Source organism: Ambystoma mexicanum, chromosome 9 (genome assembly GCF_040938575.1).
Source record: "Ambystoma mexicanum isolate Mex_15411 chromosome 9, UKY_AmexF1_1, whole genome shotgun sequence".
Classification (NCBI taxonomy): domain Eukaryota; kingdom Metazoa; phylum Chordata; class Amphibia; order Caudata; family Ambystomatidae; genus Ambystoma; species Ambystoma mexicanum.
Genome location: NC_090931.1, coordinates 13,737,464 through 13,750,770, shown reverse-complemented (window position 1 = coordinate 13,750,770; position 13,307 = coordinate 13,737,464). Strand labels below are relative to the sequence as shown.

The following is a 13,307-nucleotide window of genomic DNA, read 5'->3' as shown; positions in this document are numbered from 1 at the left end:
GAATGTTTTGTGAGTGTGAGAAGACTCCTTATGCAATGTAGGCTGATATTACACTGGGGGCCTCCTTTTGACCCTGGGGCGAGAATGTTTAGTGAGTGTGAGAGTACTCCTTATGCAATGCAGGCTGATATTACACCAGTGACCCTGTGTAACTCTGAGGTGGGACTGTTTAGTGAGTGTGAGAAGACTCCTTATGTAATGTAGGCTGATATTACACTGGGGGCCCCTGTGTGACTCGAGGTGAGAATGTTTAGTGAGTGTAAGAAGACTCCTTATGCAATGTAGGCTGATATTAAACCGGGGGCCCCATGTATCTCTGAGGTGAGAATGTTTAGTGTGAGAAGACGCCTTATGCAATGTAGGCTGATATTAAACCGGGGATCCCTGTGTGACTGTGAGGTGAGAATGTTTAGAGAGTTTGAGTAGCCTCATTATGCAGTAGAGACTGATATTACACTGGGTGGCCCCCATGAGACTCTGAGTTTTGGATTTTAATGAGTTTGAGAAGCCTTGCGATGCAGTGTAGGCTTTTATTGCACATGGAGGCACCTGTGAGACTCTGAGTTTTGGATGTTTAGAGAGTGTGAGTAGCCTCATTGTGCAGCAGAGACTGATATTAGACCAGCAGACGCCTGTGAGTCTCTGAGTTTTGGATGTTCAGTGAACGTGAGAAGCCTTCTTATGCAGTGGTGACTAATATTGGACTTGGTGGCCCATGTTAGTCTCTGAGGTTTTGATGTTCAGTGGGTTTGAGAAGCCCTCTTATGCAGGCAGGCTCATATTACACCTGGATGCCCTGGGAGACTCAGAGCTTTGGATGGTTACTGAGTGTGAGAAGCCCTCTTATGCAGGCAGGCTGATATTACACCTGGATGCCCTGGGAGAGGCCCTCAGAGCTTTGGATGGTTACTGAGTGTGAGAAGCCCTCTTATGCAGGCAGGCTGATATTACACCTGGATGCCCTGGGAGAGGCCCTCAGAGCTTTGGATGGTTACTGAGTGTGAGAAGCCTTCTTATGCAGAGTAGGTTGATATTAGACGAGGAGGTCTCTGACCACAATGCCTTCTTATGAGTGTAGGCTGATATTACGCCAGGATTCTGATATATGGAGCAGAGACAGCCAGGAACCTCCATAATCATTTTCGAAGGTGATGGAGGGCTACCTTTGGATATTCATACTGCAGCCCCCTAAATGCTTGCCGATTGCAGTCATTAGAGTTGAATTGGGCCTCCAGTCCCTCCACTCTGTCATACGCTGGAAACCCTTGGCCTTATTTCGGAAACGTGTAGATCTAGACACACTCCCTCCCTTTCAGGTCTTATGTGAGTAGGCACGGGCTCCTAGATATTTGGAAACAAAACTGTAATGAATGGCTGAGTAACCCAGACTTACCGGTGAGCATGTTATATTAACGGCAATCCCCGGAAAGGTTAAGAGGTGCACCCAGACCTGTTCTGAGCTTGGGCCCGAAAGGAAATCCATTCAGCAAGTTCCCCAGTCCCCAGAATCGGGGTCTCTTGATGCGTCTAAGATTGAATACCTTGCCCACTGGAGAGGTCCTAAATGCACGGAGGCGTCTAGAGGACAGTGAGCCCTATTCTAATCATCTGAACATCTTGTCATTGGATGGAAGGGTCTAAAAGACCTAAGAATGGCCGGGAGGATAGCTCAGGGGCAACACGCTACACAGGTTCCATCGCCAGGTCCGCGCTTCTAAACCTCTAGGTATTAAGCGCGTTATCAATACCCAATTACAATTACACATTATTGAGGGACATTGGTAGTCGTTTTAATACTTTAACCCCAGAGGAATACTGCAATTTGTTTATAATCGGGGAGAACCGCTGAATGATTTTCACGGTCATGACATTTTTCGAGCAAGTGTTAAAACTCTAAATATACCATGAAGAGATTTGCAAGGTCCTCTTTTTAGGAATTTGTGTTTCTCGCTTTGATGTATATTTTTAATGGATGGAATATTTTAGTTTGGAATTTTTATATTGTGATGAAATATATGGATATGAATTATGAAAGGTTTGTTATAAACCAGGCATATTAAATAAAATTAAAAAATAAAAAATAATACACCAGAAGGAACTCAGAGGAGTCCCCATGAGACTCTGAGATTTGGATGTTTAGTGAGAAGCCCCGCTATGCAGGTTAGGCTGCTATTTCTGAGAGGGGCCACCATGAGACTCTGAGATTTGGATGTTTAGTGAGAAGCCTCGCTATGCAGTTTAGGCTGCTATTTCTCAGAGGGGCCCACATGGGACTCTGGGATATGGATGTTTAGGGAGAAGCCTCGCTATGCAGTTTAGGCTGCTATTTCTCAGAGGGGCCCCCGTGGGACTCTGGGATGTGGATGTTTAGTGAGAAGCCTCGCTATGCAGATAAGGCTGCTATTTCTCAGAGGGGCCCACATGGGACTCTGGGATTTGGATGTTTAGTGCGAAGCCCCGCTATGCAGTTTAGGCTGCTATTTCTCAGAGGGGCCACCATGAGACTCTGAGATTTGGATGTTTAGTGAGAAGCCCCGCTATGCAGGTTAGGCTGCTATTTCTCAGAGGGGCCCCCATGAGACTCTGGGATGTGGATGTTTAGTGAGAAGCCTGACTATGCAGATAAGGCTGCTATTTCTCAGAGGGGCCCCCATGGGACTCTGGGATTTGAGAGATTAGTGAAAAGCATCTCTATGCAGTTTAGGCTGCTATTTCTCAGAGGGGCCCCCATGGGACTCTGGGATGTGGATGTTTAGGGAGAAGCCTCGCTATGCACTTTAGGCTGCTATTTCTGAGAGGGGCCACCATGAGACTCTGAGATTTGGATGTTTAGTGAGAAGCCCCGCTATGCAGGTTAGGCTGCTATTTCTCAGAGGGGCCACCATGAGACTCTGGGATTTGGATGTTTAGTGAGAAGCCTCCACTTTGCTGCAGTTCACCTGCACACCTGCTCGCCCTGCTCCACTTTGCTGCAGTTCACCTGCACGCCTGCTCTATCTGCTCTACTTTGCTGCAGTTCACCTGCACGCCTGCTCTCCTCTATGCTCCACTTTGCTGCAGTTCACCTGCATGCCTGCTCTCTCTGCTCCACTTTGCTGCAGTTCACCTGCACGCCTGCTCTCCCTGCTCCACTTTGCTGCAGTTCACCTGCACGCATGCGCTCCCTGTTCCACTTTGCTGCAGTTCACCTGCACACCTGCTCTCCCTGCTCCACTTCGCTGCAGTTCACCTACACACCTGCTCTCTTTGCTCCACTTTGCTGCAGTTCACCTGCACGCCTGCTCTCCCTGCTCCACTTTGCTGCAGTTCACCTGCATGCCTGCTCTCTCTGCTCTACTATGCTGCAGTTCGCCTGCTCTCTATGCTCCCTTTTGCTGCAGTTCACCTTCACTCCTGCTCTCCCTGCTCCTCTTTGCTGCAGTTCACCTGCACGCCTGCTCTCCTCTATGCTCCACTTTGCTGCAGTTCACCTGCACACCTCTCTGCTCCACTTTGCTGCAGTTCACCTGCATGCCTGCTTTCTCTGCTCCACTTTGCTGCAGTTCACCTGCACACCTGCTCTCTCTGCTCCACTTTCCTGCAGTTCACCTGCACGACCGCTCTCCTCTATGCTCCACTTTGCTGCAGTTTATCTGCACGCCTGCTCTCTCTGCTCCATTTTGCTGTAGTTCACCTGTACGCCTGCTCTCCTCTATGCTCCACTTTGCTGCAGTTCACCTGCACGCCTGCTCTCCTCTCTGCTCCACTTTGCTGCAGTTCACCTGCACGCCTGCTCTCTATGCTCCCTTTTGCTGCAGTCCACCTGCACGCCTGCTCTCCCTGCTCCACTTTGCTGCAGTTCACCTGCACGCCTGCTCTCTTCTATGCTCCACTTTGCTGCAGTTCACCTGCACACCTCTATGCTCCACTTTGCTGCAGTTCACCTGCACGCCTGCTCTCTATGCACCACTTTGCTGCAGTTCACCTGCACACCTGCTCTCCTCTCTGCTCCACTTTGCTACAGTTCACCTGCACGCCTGCTCTCTCTGCTCCACTTTGCTGCAGTTCACCTGCATGCCTGTTCTCTCTGCTCCAGTTTGCTGCAGTTCACCTGCACGCCGGCTCTATGTGCACCACTTTGCTGCAGTTCACCTGCACGTCTGCTCTCCTCTCTGCTCCACTTTTCTGCAGTTCACCTGCACGCCTGCTCTCCCTGCTCCGCTTTACTGCAGTTCACCTGCATGCCTGTTCTCTCTGCTCCAGTTTGCTGCAGTTCACCTGCACGCCTGCTCTCTCTGCTCCAGTTTGCTGCAGTTCACCTGCACGCCTGCTCTCTATGCGCCACTTTGCTGCAGTTCACCTGCACACCTGCTCTCCTCTCTGCTCCACTTTGCTACAGTTCACCTGCACGCCTGCTCTCTCTGCTCCACTTTGCTGCAGTTCACCTGCATGCCTGTTCTCTATGCTCCATTTTGCTGTAGTTCACCTGCACGCCTGCTCTCTCTGCTCCAGTTTGCTGCAGTTCACCTGCACGCCTGCTCTCTATGCGCCACTTTGCTGCAGTTCACCTGCACACCTGCTCTCCTCTCTGCTCCACTTTGCTACAGTTCACCTGCACGCCTGCTCTCTCTGCTCCACTTTGCTGCAGTTCACCTGCATGCCTGTTCTCTCTGCTCCAGTTTGCTGCAGTTCACCTGCACGCCGGCTCTCTGTGCACCACTTTGCTGCAGTTCACCTGCACGCCTGCTCTCCTCTCTGCTCCACTTTGCTGCAGTTCACCTGCACGCCTGCTCCCCCTCTGCTCCACGTTGCTGCAGTTCACCTGCATGCCTGTTCTCTCTGCTCCAGTTTGCTGCAGTTCACCTGCACGCCTGCTCTCCCTGCTCCACTTTGCTGCAGTTCACCTACACACCTGCTCTCTTTGCTCCACTTTGCTGCAGTTCACCTGCACGCCTGCTCTCCCTGCTCCACTTTGCTGCAGTTCACCTGCATGCCTGCTCTCTCTGCTCTACTATGCTGCAGTTCGCCTGCTCTCTATGCTCCCTTTTGCTGCAGTTCACTTTCACTCCTGCTCTCCCTGCTCCTCTTTGCTGCAGTTCACCTGCACGCCTGCTCTCCTCTATGCTCCACTTTGCTGCAGTTCACCTGCACACCTCTCTGCTCCACTTTGCTGCAGTTCACCTGCATGCCTGCTTTCTCTGCTCCACTTTGCTGCAGTTCACCTGCACACCTGCTCTCTCTGCTCCACTTTCCTGCAGTTCACCTGCACGACCGCTCTCCTCTATGCTCCACTTTGCTGCAGTTTATCTGCACGCCTGCTCTCTCTGCTCCATTTTGCTGTAGTTCACCTGTACGCCTGCTCTCCTCTATGCTCCACTTTGCTGCAGTTCACCTGCACGCCTGCTCTCCTCTCTGCTCCACTTTGCTGCAGTTCACCTGCACGCCTGCTCTCTATGCTCCCTTTTGCTGCAGTCCACCTGCACGCCTGCTCTCCCTGCTCCACTTTGCTGCAGTTCACCTGCACGCCTGCTCTCTTCTATGCTCCACTTTGCTGCAGTTCACCTGCACACCTCTATGCTCCACTTTGCTGCAGTTCACCTGCACGCCTGCTCTCCTCTCTGCTCCACTTTGCTACAGTTCACCTGCACGCCTGCTCTCTCTGCTCCACTTTGCTGCAGTTCACCTGCATGCCTGTTCTCTCTGCTCCAGTTTGCTGCAGTTCACCTGCACGCCGGCTCTATGTGCACCACTTTGCTGCAGTTCACCTGCACGTCTGCTCTCCTCTCTGCTCCACTTTTCTGCAGTTCACCTGCACGCCTGCTCTCCCTGCTCCGCTTTACTGCAGTTCACCTGCATGCCTGTTCTCTCTGCTCCAGTTTGCTGCAGTTCACCTGCACGCCTGCTCTCTATGCTCCATTTTGCTGTAGTTCACCTGCACGCCTGCTCTCTCTGCTCCAGTTTGCTGCAGTTCACCTGCACGCCTGCTCTCTATGCGCCACTTTGCTGCAGTTCACCTGCACACCTGCTCTCCTCTCTGCTCCACTTTGCTACAGTTCACCTGCACGCCTGCTCTCTCTGCTCCACTTTGCTGCAGTTCACCTGCATGCCTGTTCTCTCTGCTCCAGTTTGCTGCAGTTCACCTGCACGCCGGCTCTCTGTGCACCACTTTGCTGCAGTTCACCTGCACGCCTGCTCTCCTCTCTGCTCCACTTTGCTGCAGTTCACCTGCACGCCTGCTCCCCCTCTGCTCCACGTTGCTGCAGTTCACCTGCATGCCTGTTCTCTCTGCTCCAGTTTGCTGCAGTTCACCTGCACGCCTGCTCTCCCTGCTCCACTTTGCTGCAGTTCACCTGCACGCCTGCTCTCCCTGCTCCACTTTGCTGCAGTTCACCTGCACGCCTGCTCTCCTCTCTGCTCCACTTTGCTGCAGTTCACCTGCACGCCTGCTCTCCTCTCTGCTCCACTTTGCTGCAGTTCACCTGCACGCCTGCTCTCCCTGCTCCACTTTGCTGCAGTTCACCTGCACGCCTGCTCTCTCTGCTCCAGTTCACCTGCACGCCTGCTCTCTCTGCTCCGCTTTACTGCAGTTCACCTGCACGCCTGCTCTCCCTGCTCCACTTTGCTGCAGTTCACCTGCACGCCTGCTCTCTCTGCTGCAGTTTGCTGCTCTGCGGCTGGAAGGCTCGTGCGCCCCCCCTGTGCGCCCCCCGCCTGCAGGCAGGCCTTTTCCTTTGCTATTCCGCATCTTTAATGCATTTTCGTAAAAACCTGAAACTCTTCCTTTTTTCTACATGGTAAATTGTCTACTCTCGCTGTTCGGATCCTTTTTTATTGTAAATGTGTAGATTGTACTTCTTGTGATATTATGTGTTCATGCTGTCATTTGTATCCTGATTTTGGTTTGGTGGTGTTTGATCGTCTGATAATTGATCGCGGCAAAATGTCCGGAAAAAATGCCTGCATGCGATCAATTACCAGAGGATCAAATGCGCTCACGCCACGGTGGGTTTGGTGCAGGTTGTGTGTGCAAATGTTTGCAGCAGTAACACAACACCCATAATATATAAGAGTGAGTTGGCTAAGAGCTGCCCTTATCATCCGGCAGGAGTGGGAGGTGTCCGGCATGAATGGCTGTGTGATGTGACATAAAGTTAGTGATTGAAATAAGGATCGAGTAAGTTAGGGCCACAGCTGCTTCATTTCCATCAGCTGTGACATCTGAGGCGTGGCCGGATTCAGCTGCAAAGAGATTCTGAAACAGCCTCAAAGAGGACCTCCTACCATTGAGGCTCACACGCCTCCCTCAGCACTTTATAGGCGACCTGGTGTTTGGGGAAAGCCCTTTCAAATGGGGTCTGTCACGTTCCTCGTCGCCTCTGGTGTGGGGGGCTGGGGGGTGTACAGCAATAGGAGGTAAAATGTTACAAGGCTTGAAGTTTATTGAGATCCGGCTTTTATGTACCCAAACTGTCTGGGTGCGGTTCAGTAGGAATGCATTCCCTTTTATAAAGACCCAATCACGACTCTGGTCACGTGAAATGTAATCACCATTGCACCCGCTTTATAGCGAGGAACAGGCAAAAGACGGGCGTGATAATGTGCTCAGAAAAACCCGGGGCGTTGCCTGTCAAGTCTCCCTCAGAAACTATGTTGGGGCGGCTCTGCCAACACGTGTGAGCGCTGAACCAGTGTAGGTATAAGAATCCCGCATGGGAAATGACATTACATGTAAGTATCATACGAAATGCAAAAGAAGAGAACAGTGCAATCGAGTAAATGAAGATTTTTTTAACGTCTTAAGTGCTACAATTTGGAGTTCTGTGGCCATGTCCGAAGGCGAAGAATTCCAGCATTCCGGTTTAGTCCATAAACACGTTTGCATCCCTCTCTCCTTTGCTCCTAAAACCATTACCTCCCTGTCAGAGAGAGTAGGCGCTATTCTTAAAGCCAGAGAGAATGCCTGCAAGATGGCCGCCCTCTCACAGCACGTGCCCGCAGTCCATCTCTAAAAGACATGGCTCCTTTAAATCTCTAACTGGACTCTGGTCGTAGCATGAGAGGCTCCACTTTGATATGTCCTTGTCTTTCCTCCCTTCCCAGGTGTGCTGCTTCGAGTATCCGATGAGAGCATTTTGGAGAAGACGGTGAAGGGCGTCCTGGGCAACTCTGTGCAGCTCGACTGTGCAGAGTTTACTTCACTCGAGTACATCATCTGGAACTTCGTGGGAGCGAACACTAGCCTGCCGCTAGCCATCGCAACGCGCTATGGCCACTCATCCCGTGTGCACGGGATCGCCAGGGTCCTCGGCGACGTCCAAATGGTCAACAACAGCTTGATCATCCACAACCTGCAGACTGCCGCAGAAGGTCAATTTGTCTGCCAGGTCCCCTACGAGCAAGAGGATGTCAAGCCCATCTACATCAAGGTCAAGGTTCTAGGTACGTAAACATTTACACCATCTGTAAGGCATCAGAAAGTATCTCAAGGTCATGGTTCTAGGTACATAAACATTTACACCATCTGTAAGGCATTAGAAAGTATCTCAAGGTTATTGATCTAGGTATGTAAACATTTACACCACCTGTAAGGCATTAGAAAGTATCTCAAGGTTATTGTTCTAGGTATGTAAACATTTACACCATCTGTAAGGCATTAGAAAGTATCTCAAGGTTATTGTTCTAGGTACGTAAACAATTACACCAGCTGTAAGGCATTAGAAAGTATCTCAAGGTTATTGTTCTAGGTACGTAAACAATTACACCATCTGTAAGGCATCAGAAAGTATCTCAAGGTTATTGTTCTAGTGTTGTGTCTTGACTGTCGTGTAGTCAGAAGAGTGTTCTGTCCACAAGTGACACACAGAGAGAGTCAAAAGTACTCCCTGTACAACCTTTGAGGCCACAGGTGGGAGATGATCTTCCGGAACTGCAGACCTCTGGGAACCTTGGACCACTGCAAAGAAAGCACTGGCTAAGTTATACAGCCCAAACAGCAATCACTAACCAGACAATAACAAATGGAATGGTCTTACCAACAGGGGCAGTGATGACTTTTCTGTACCTATAGTAGGGATTCCGGGACCCACCAAGCGTCCTCTCAGCAGGGGACGTGTGCCAATAGGTCAGGTGTTGTTTCGTGTACCGGGCCCACCTGATATCAGAGTCCGGGCAAGAAAACCAGAGAACGTAGTGCAAAAGTATTGAGCAAGCAGGCGTCCAAGAAGCAGTCTGTGATCCGTAACGAGAAAATCAAACAAAACCAGAAGACAAAGCCAGGGAGGTCCGAGAACAAATCCTTAATTCAATCCGAGGTCGGTTTCCAGGTAATCCAAAAGTCAATATCCTTAGCTCCGAACAGTGTCCGATTTAAACAGCTGTGAAGCATCGAGTGTTCTGATGCGGCTGTTTAAATACTGACGCTTCCTTCACTTCCTGGACACGTGACACATACGCGCATCACGTGAGCGTGTCCTTCCGGACACGTGACCCGCAATTACACCACTTATGCTTGTCCTTCTGATCCCGTGGATTGTGGCCGCATCACGTGCGTGACGAGCGTTGGTCGTGGCATGCGAAGCGAAGCACGAAGCCGGTCCCATAACTGCCACGGAACTCGCCACTGAAGTGGGCGTCTCCGCGAGCGGACTGTAGGTTGAAGCACATGTATTGGCACACAGGAAATCGGGGAGGACACATGTGAGTCCCGAAACCGGGCATGAGGACTGGGGAATCAGGAGCAGTGGAGGGGGTACTGGGAACCCAGGGAACCCTGAGGTGTAGGTGTGAGTGCATGACAGAGCCCTCCCAAAAGGCCCATGACCCCGTGGGCAGGAAGGATTGTCCCTACGGGACTGGGCCACCAGGTGGGGAGCTTGGACATCAACAGCAGGGACCCAGGACCTCTCCTCGAACCCATAACCAGACCACTCCACTAGATACTGAAGGCGACCCCTACAAACACGGGAGCCCAGGACTGCAGAGATCTCGAAAACATCAGGAGAGGCCAGAGAAACCGGGGCCACTGGGGCACGAAGCCGAGTAGGGCTGGGACAGGGCTTGAGTAAGGAAACATGGAAAACCGGGTGAATCCGCCAAGACCCTGGGAGAATAAGACAATAGGCCATAGGGTTGATTACCCGGGACACCACATAAGGACAACAAAGCGAGGCAAGAGCTTCCTACAACCCACCAGCCGTAAGTGCCTAGTTGATAACCAGACGCGGGACCCCACTGAATACAACGGGGCCATCACCCATTGTTTGTCGGCCTGCGCCTTCATAGATGCCTGAGCCTCGAGGAGATGGGTCGAGGTCTGAGCATGGATGGAGACCAGGTCCCTAACGCAAGCCGCAGCGGCCGGGTTGACGGAGGAAGACAAATCAGGAATGTGCAAGACACGGGGGTGCTGACCGTACAGGACATAGAAGGGGGAGAAACCAGTGGAAGAATGAACAGCATTGTTATATGCGAATTCCGCGAGATGCACCACTTGGAGCCATGATGACTGTTGTTGCAGGGTCAGACAGCATAAGTACTGCTCCAAGGTTTGATTGAGCCTCTCGGTCTGACCGTCCGTCTCGGGATGATATGCCGATGAGAAGTGGACGATACCGAGCAGTTTGGTCAGTGCACGCCAAAAGCGCGATATATAAATTGACAACCCCTGTCAGAAATGAGAACCGAAGGCAGACCGAAGAGACAAAAAATGCTCACAAAGAACAACTTAGCCAGTGCAGGAGCAGAGGGGATTCCCTTGCAGGGAATAAAGCAAGCCATTTTAGAAAAGGAATCGATTACTACCCACAGAGTGTCGAAACCCTGGACCCGGGGTAAGTCGGTCATGAAATCCATGGTTAACGTGTGCCAGGGCCTAGGAGGGATAGGCAAGGGAAGGAGGAGACCCACAGGGCGACCCCTACGATGTTTACATTGGGCGCAGATTGCACAGGCGTTGACGTAGCAGTCCACGTCCCTTTTCATGGACGGCCACCAGCACCATCGTTTCAATAATGCCAATGTACGTGATTGGCCGGGGTGTCCGTGAAGAGGGGCGTCGTGGGACCACTCTAGGGCCATGTTTCGGGTATCTGTAGTGGGCAGGAATAATCAGAGACCAAGGGCAGACCATCACGAAACACAAGGTTCCATTCGGACAATTGGTCGGGGTGTAGGATAACCCATCTCCATACAGCTTCCAGTAAGGGCAGAGACGGGGTGCATAAACAAACCACCTTGCCACAGTCTAGGAGCGTGTCAGGAAATACCGGCAAGGCCACCCCCCCAGGGGATCGGGACAAGGCATCGGCCTTTCCGTGGGCAGAGCCCGAACAATGCTTGATGACAAAATCGAAAGCTGCAAAGAACAAATGCCACTTGACTTGCCTGCTGTTAATACACTTCAGGGACGCTAAGTCCTGCAGGTTCTGGTGATCTGAGTATACCGTGACCCGGTGTTTGGCACCCAAGAGGTGATGCCGCCTGTGATGCCGCCAAACACGGAAGGCATCCATGACTGCCAGCAGTTCTTTTTCAGTTACTGTGTAATGAGCCTCGGCGTCGGTGAACTTACGAGAATGAAAAGTCACAGGCTGAAGCCAGCCGGTGGTGGGATATGTCTGTGACAAAACCGCACCCAAGGCAAAGGAGGGTGCGTCAGCCTCTACAATGAATGGCAGTTCTTGGTCCGGGTGTTGTAGGATAGGAGCGGTAGTGAACGCTAGTTTTAAGGCCTCGAAGGCCTGTTTGTGTGTCTCTGTCCATAGAAAAGGATTGCGAGGACTCGTCAAAGAGGTGAGAGGAGCCACTAGAGAAGAGAACCCAGAGATAAAACCCTATAGAAATTAGCGAAGCCAAGAAATGATTGTAACGCCTTCAGGGTTTTGGGAATGGGCCAGTCTAATACAGCCCTCACCTTGGATGTGTTCATGGCCAACTCCCCAGGCGTGATGTGAAAACCAAGAAACTCCACGGTGTCTGCATGGAACTGACACTTCTCAGGTTTGGCGAACAGGGAGTGTTTTTGCAGGCGGGTTAGCACCTCCCATACATGTTGTACGTGTTCTTTCAGGTTCCGAGAGAAAATCAGAATGTCGTCTAGATAGACCACAACGAACACGTCCAGGATATCGGAAAAGATGTCATTCATAAACCTCAGGAACGTGGCCGGAGCGTTGCATAAGCCATATGACATTACCGTGTATTCATATAGCCCATAGCGAGTGCAAAAGGCGGTCTTCCATTCATCGCCAGGGCGTATACTAACCAGGTTGTAGGCCCAGCGAAGGTCTAACTTAGTGAAGACCGATGCGTGAGTGAGACGATCAAGCAAGGGCGCAATCCGGGGAATAGGATACCATTTTTTTCTCTGTGATAGCATTAATCCGGCGATAATCCACGCACAGGCGTAGATCACCCTCTTTTTTGGGGACGAAGAAGATGGGACTAGCCGCTGGGGAAGTGGAAGGGCATATGTGACCTAAGCGTAGGGATTTCTGGATATATTCCTTCAGAACTAGGTCTTCAGCGGGGGATAGGGAATAGATCCGGCCGGTGGGAATGGTGCTGTCAGGTATCAGGTCTATCGGACAGTCATATGGGCGGTGTGGTGGTAGCACTTCAGATGAACCCCGATCAAACACCCGGCATAGTCCTGGTATTGGACAGGAACTAGTCTGGAAATCAGACCCACTGTATGGTGTCCTATCGGGGGGACTGTAGTATCTCCAAGGATCAGATGGGCAATGGCCCCCAAAGCCTGGGCTGGTGTGGTGTCCCTGGTGATTGCGTGAAGACAATAATGTTGGCAGAGATCTGATTCAAAGTGCACGGAACCTGCTTTCCAATCTATCAATGGGTTATGTTCCTGGAGCCAAGGTATCCCCAATATATGGCCGAATCGGGGCATTGCAATAAGGTCAAAGCTCAGGGTTTCCTTGTGTATAGATTGAATTGTCAGGAGCATTGGAGCTGTCTGTTGCTTAATAGGCCCAGATATCAGAGATGTTCCGTCGACTGCCTGCACTGGTTCGGGCCAGGTCTTGGTCAGAAGGGGTAGGTTCATGGAATGAGCAAGTGCGATGTCGATATAATTGCCCGTAGCCCCAGAGTCTATGATGATCGTTACCTGGAGAGAGACCTCAGGCGTGGGTTGGATAACGGCTTGCACATGGATTGGCCTGATGCGACCGAAAGCGGGTATTGTATTCGAGGTGAAACAAGAAGCGCTCGACCCAACCCCCGATTCTAGGGTCGAGCGGTCCAAAACCTGAGGTCTTGAGTTTTGGCCGACGGGACACTCCTTGACATAATGACCGTTTAGCCCACAATAA

The 13,307-nt window shown here is 51.4% G+C and overlaps 1 protein-coding gene across 1 annotated transcript in view; it reads left to right on the top strand.

Annotated features, from left to right (window-relative positions):
• Window positions 1-13,307, top strand: part of VSIG10L2 (V-set and immunoglobulin domain containing 10 like 2) — a 488,239-nt gene that overhangs the window by 2,301 nt on the left and 472,631 nt on the right. The window contains exon 2 of the mRNA XM_069614080.1: window positions 8,080-8,418. Coding sequence (XP_069470181.1) covers window positions 8,080-8,418 — 339 coding nt within the window. The remainder of the gene's footprint in view (window positions 1-8,079; window positions 8,419-13,307) is intronic.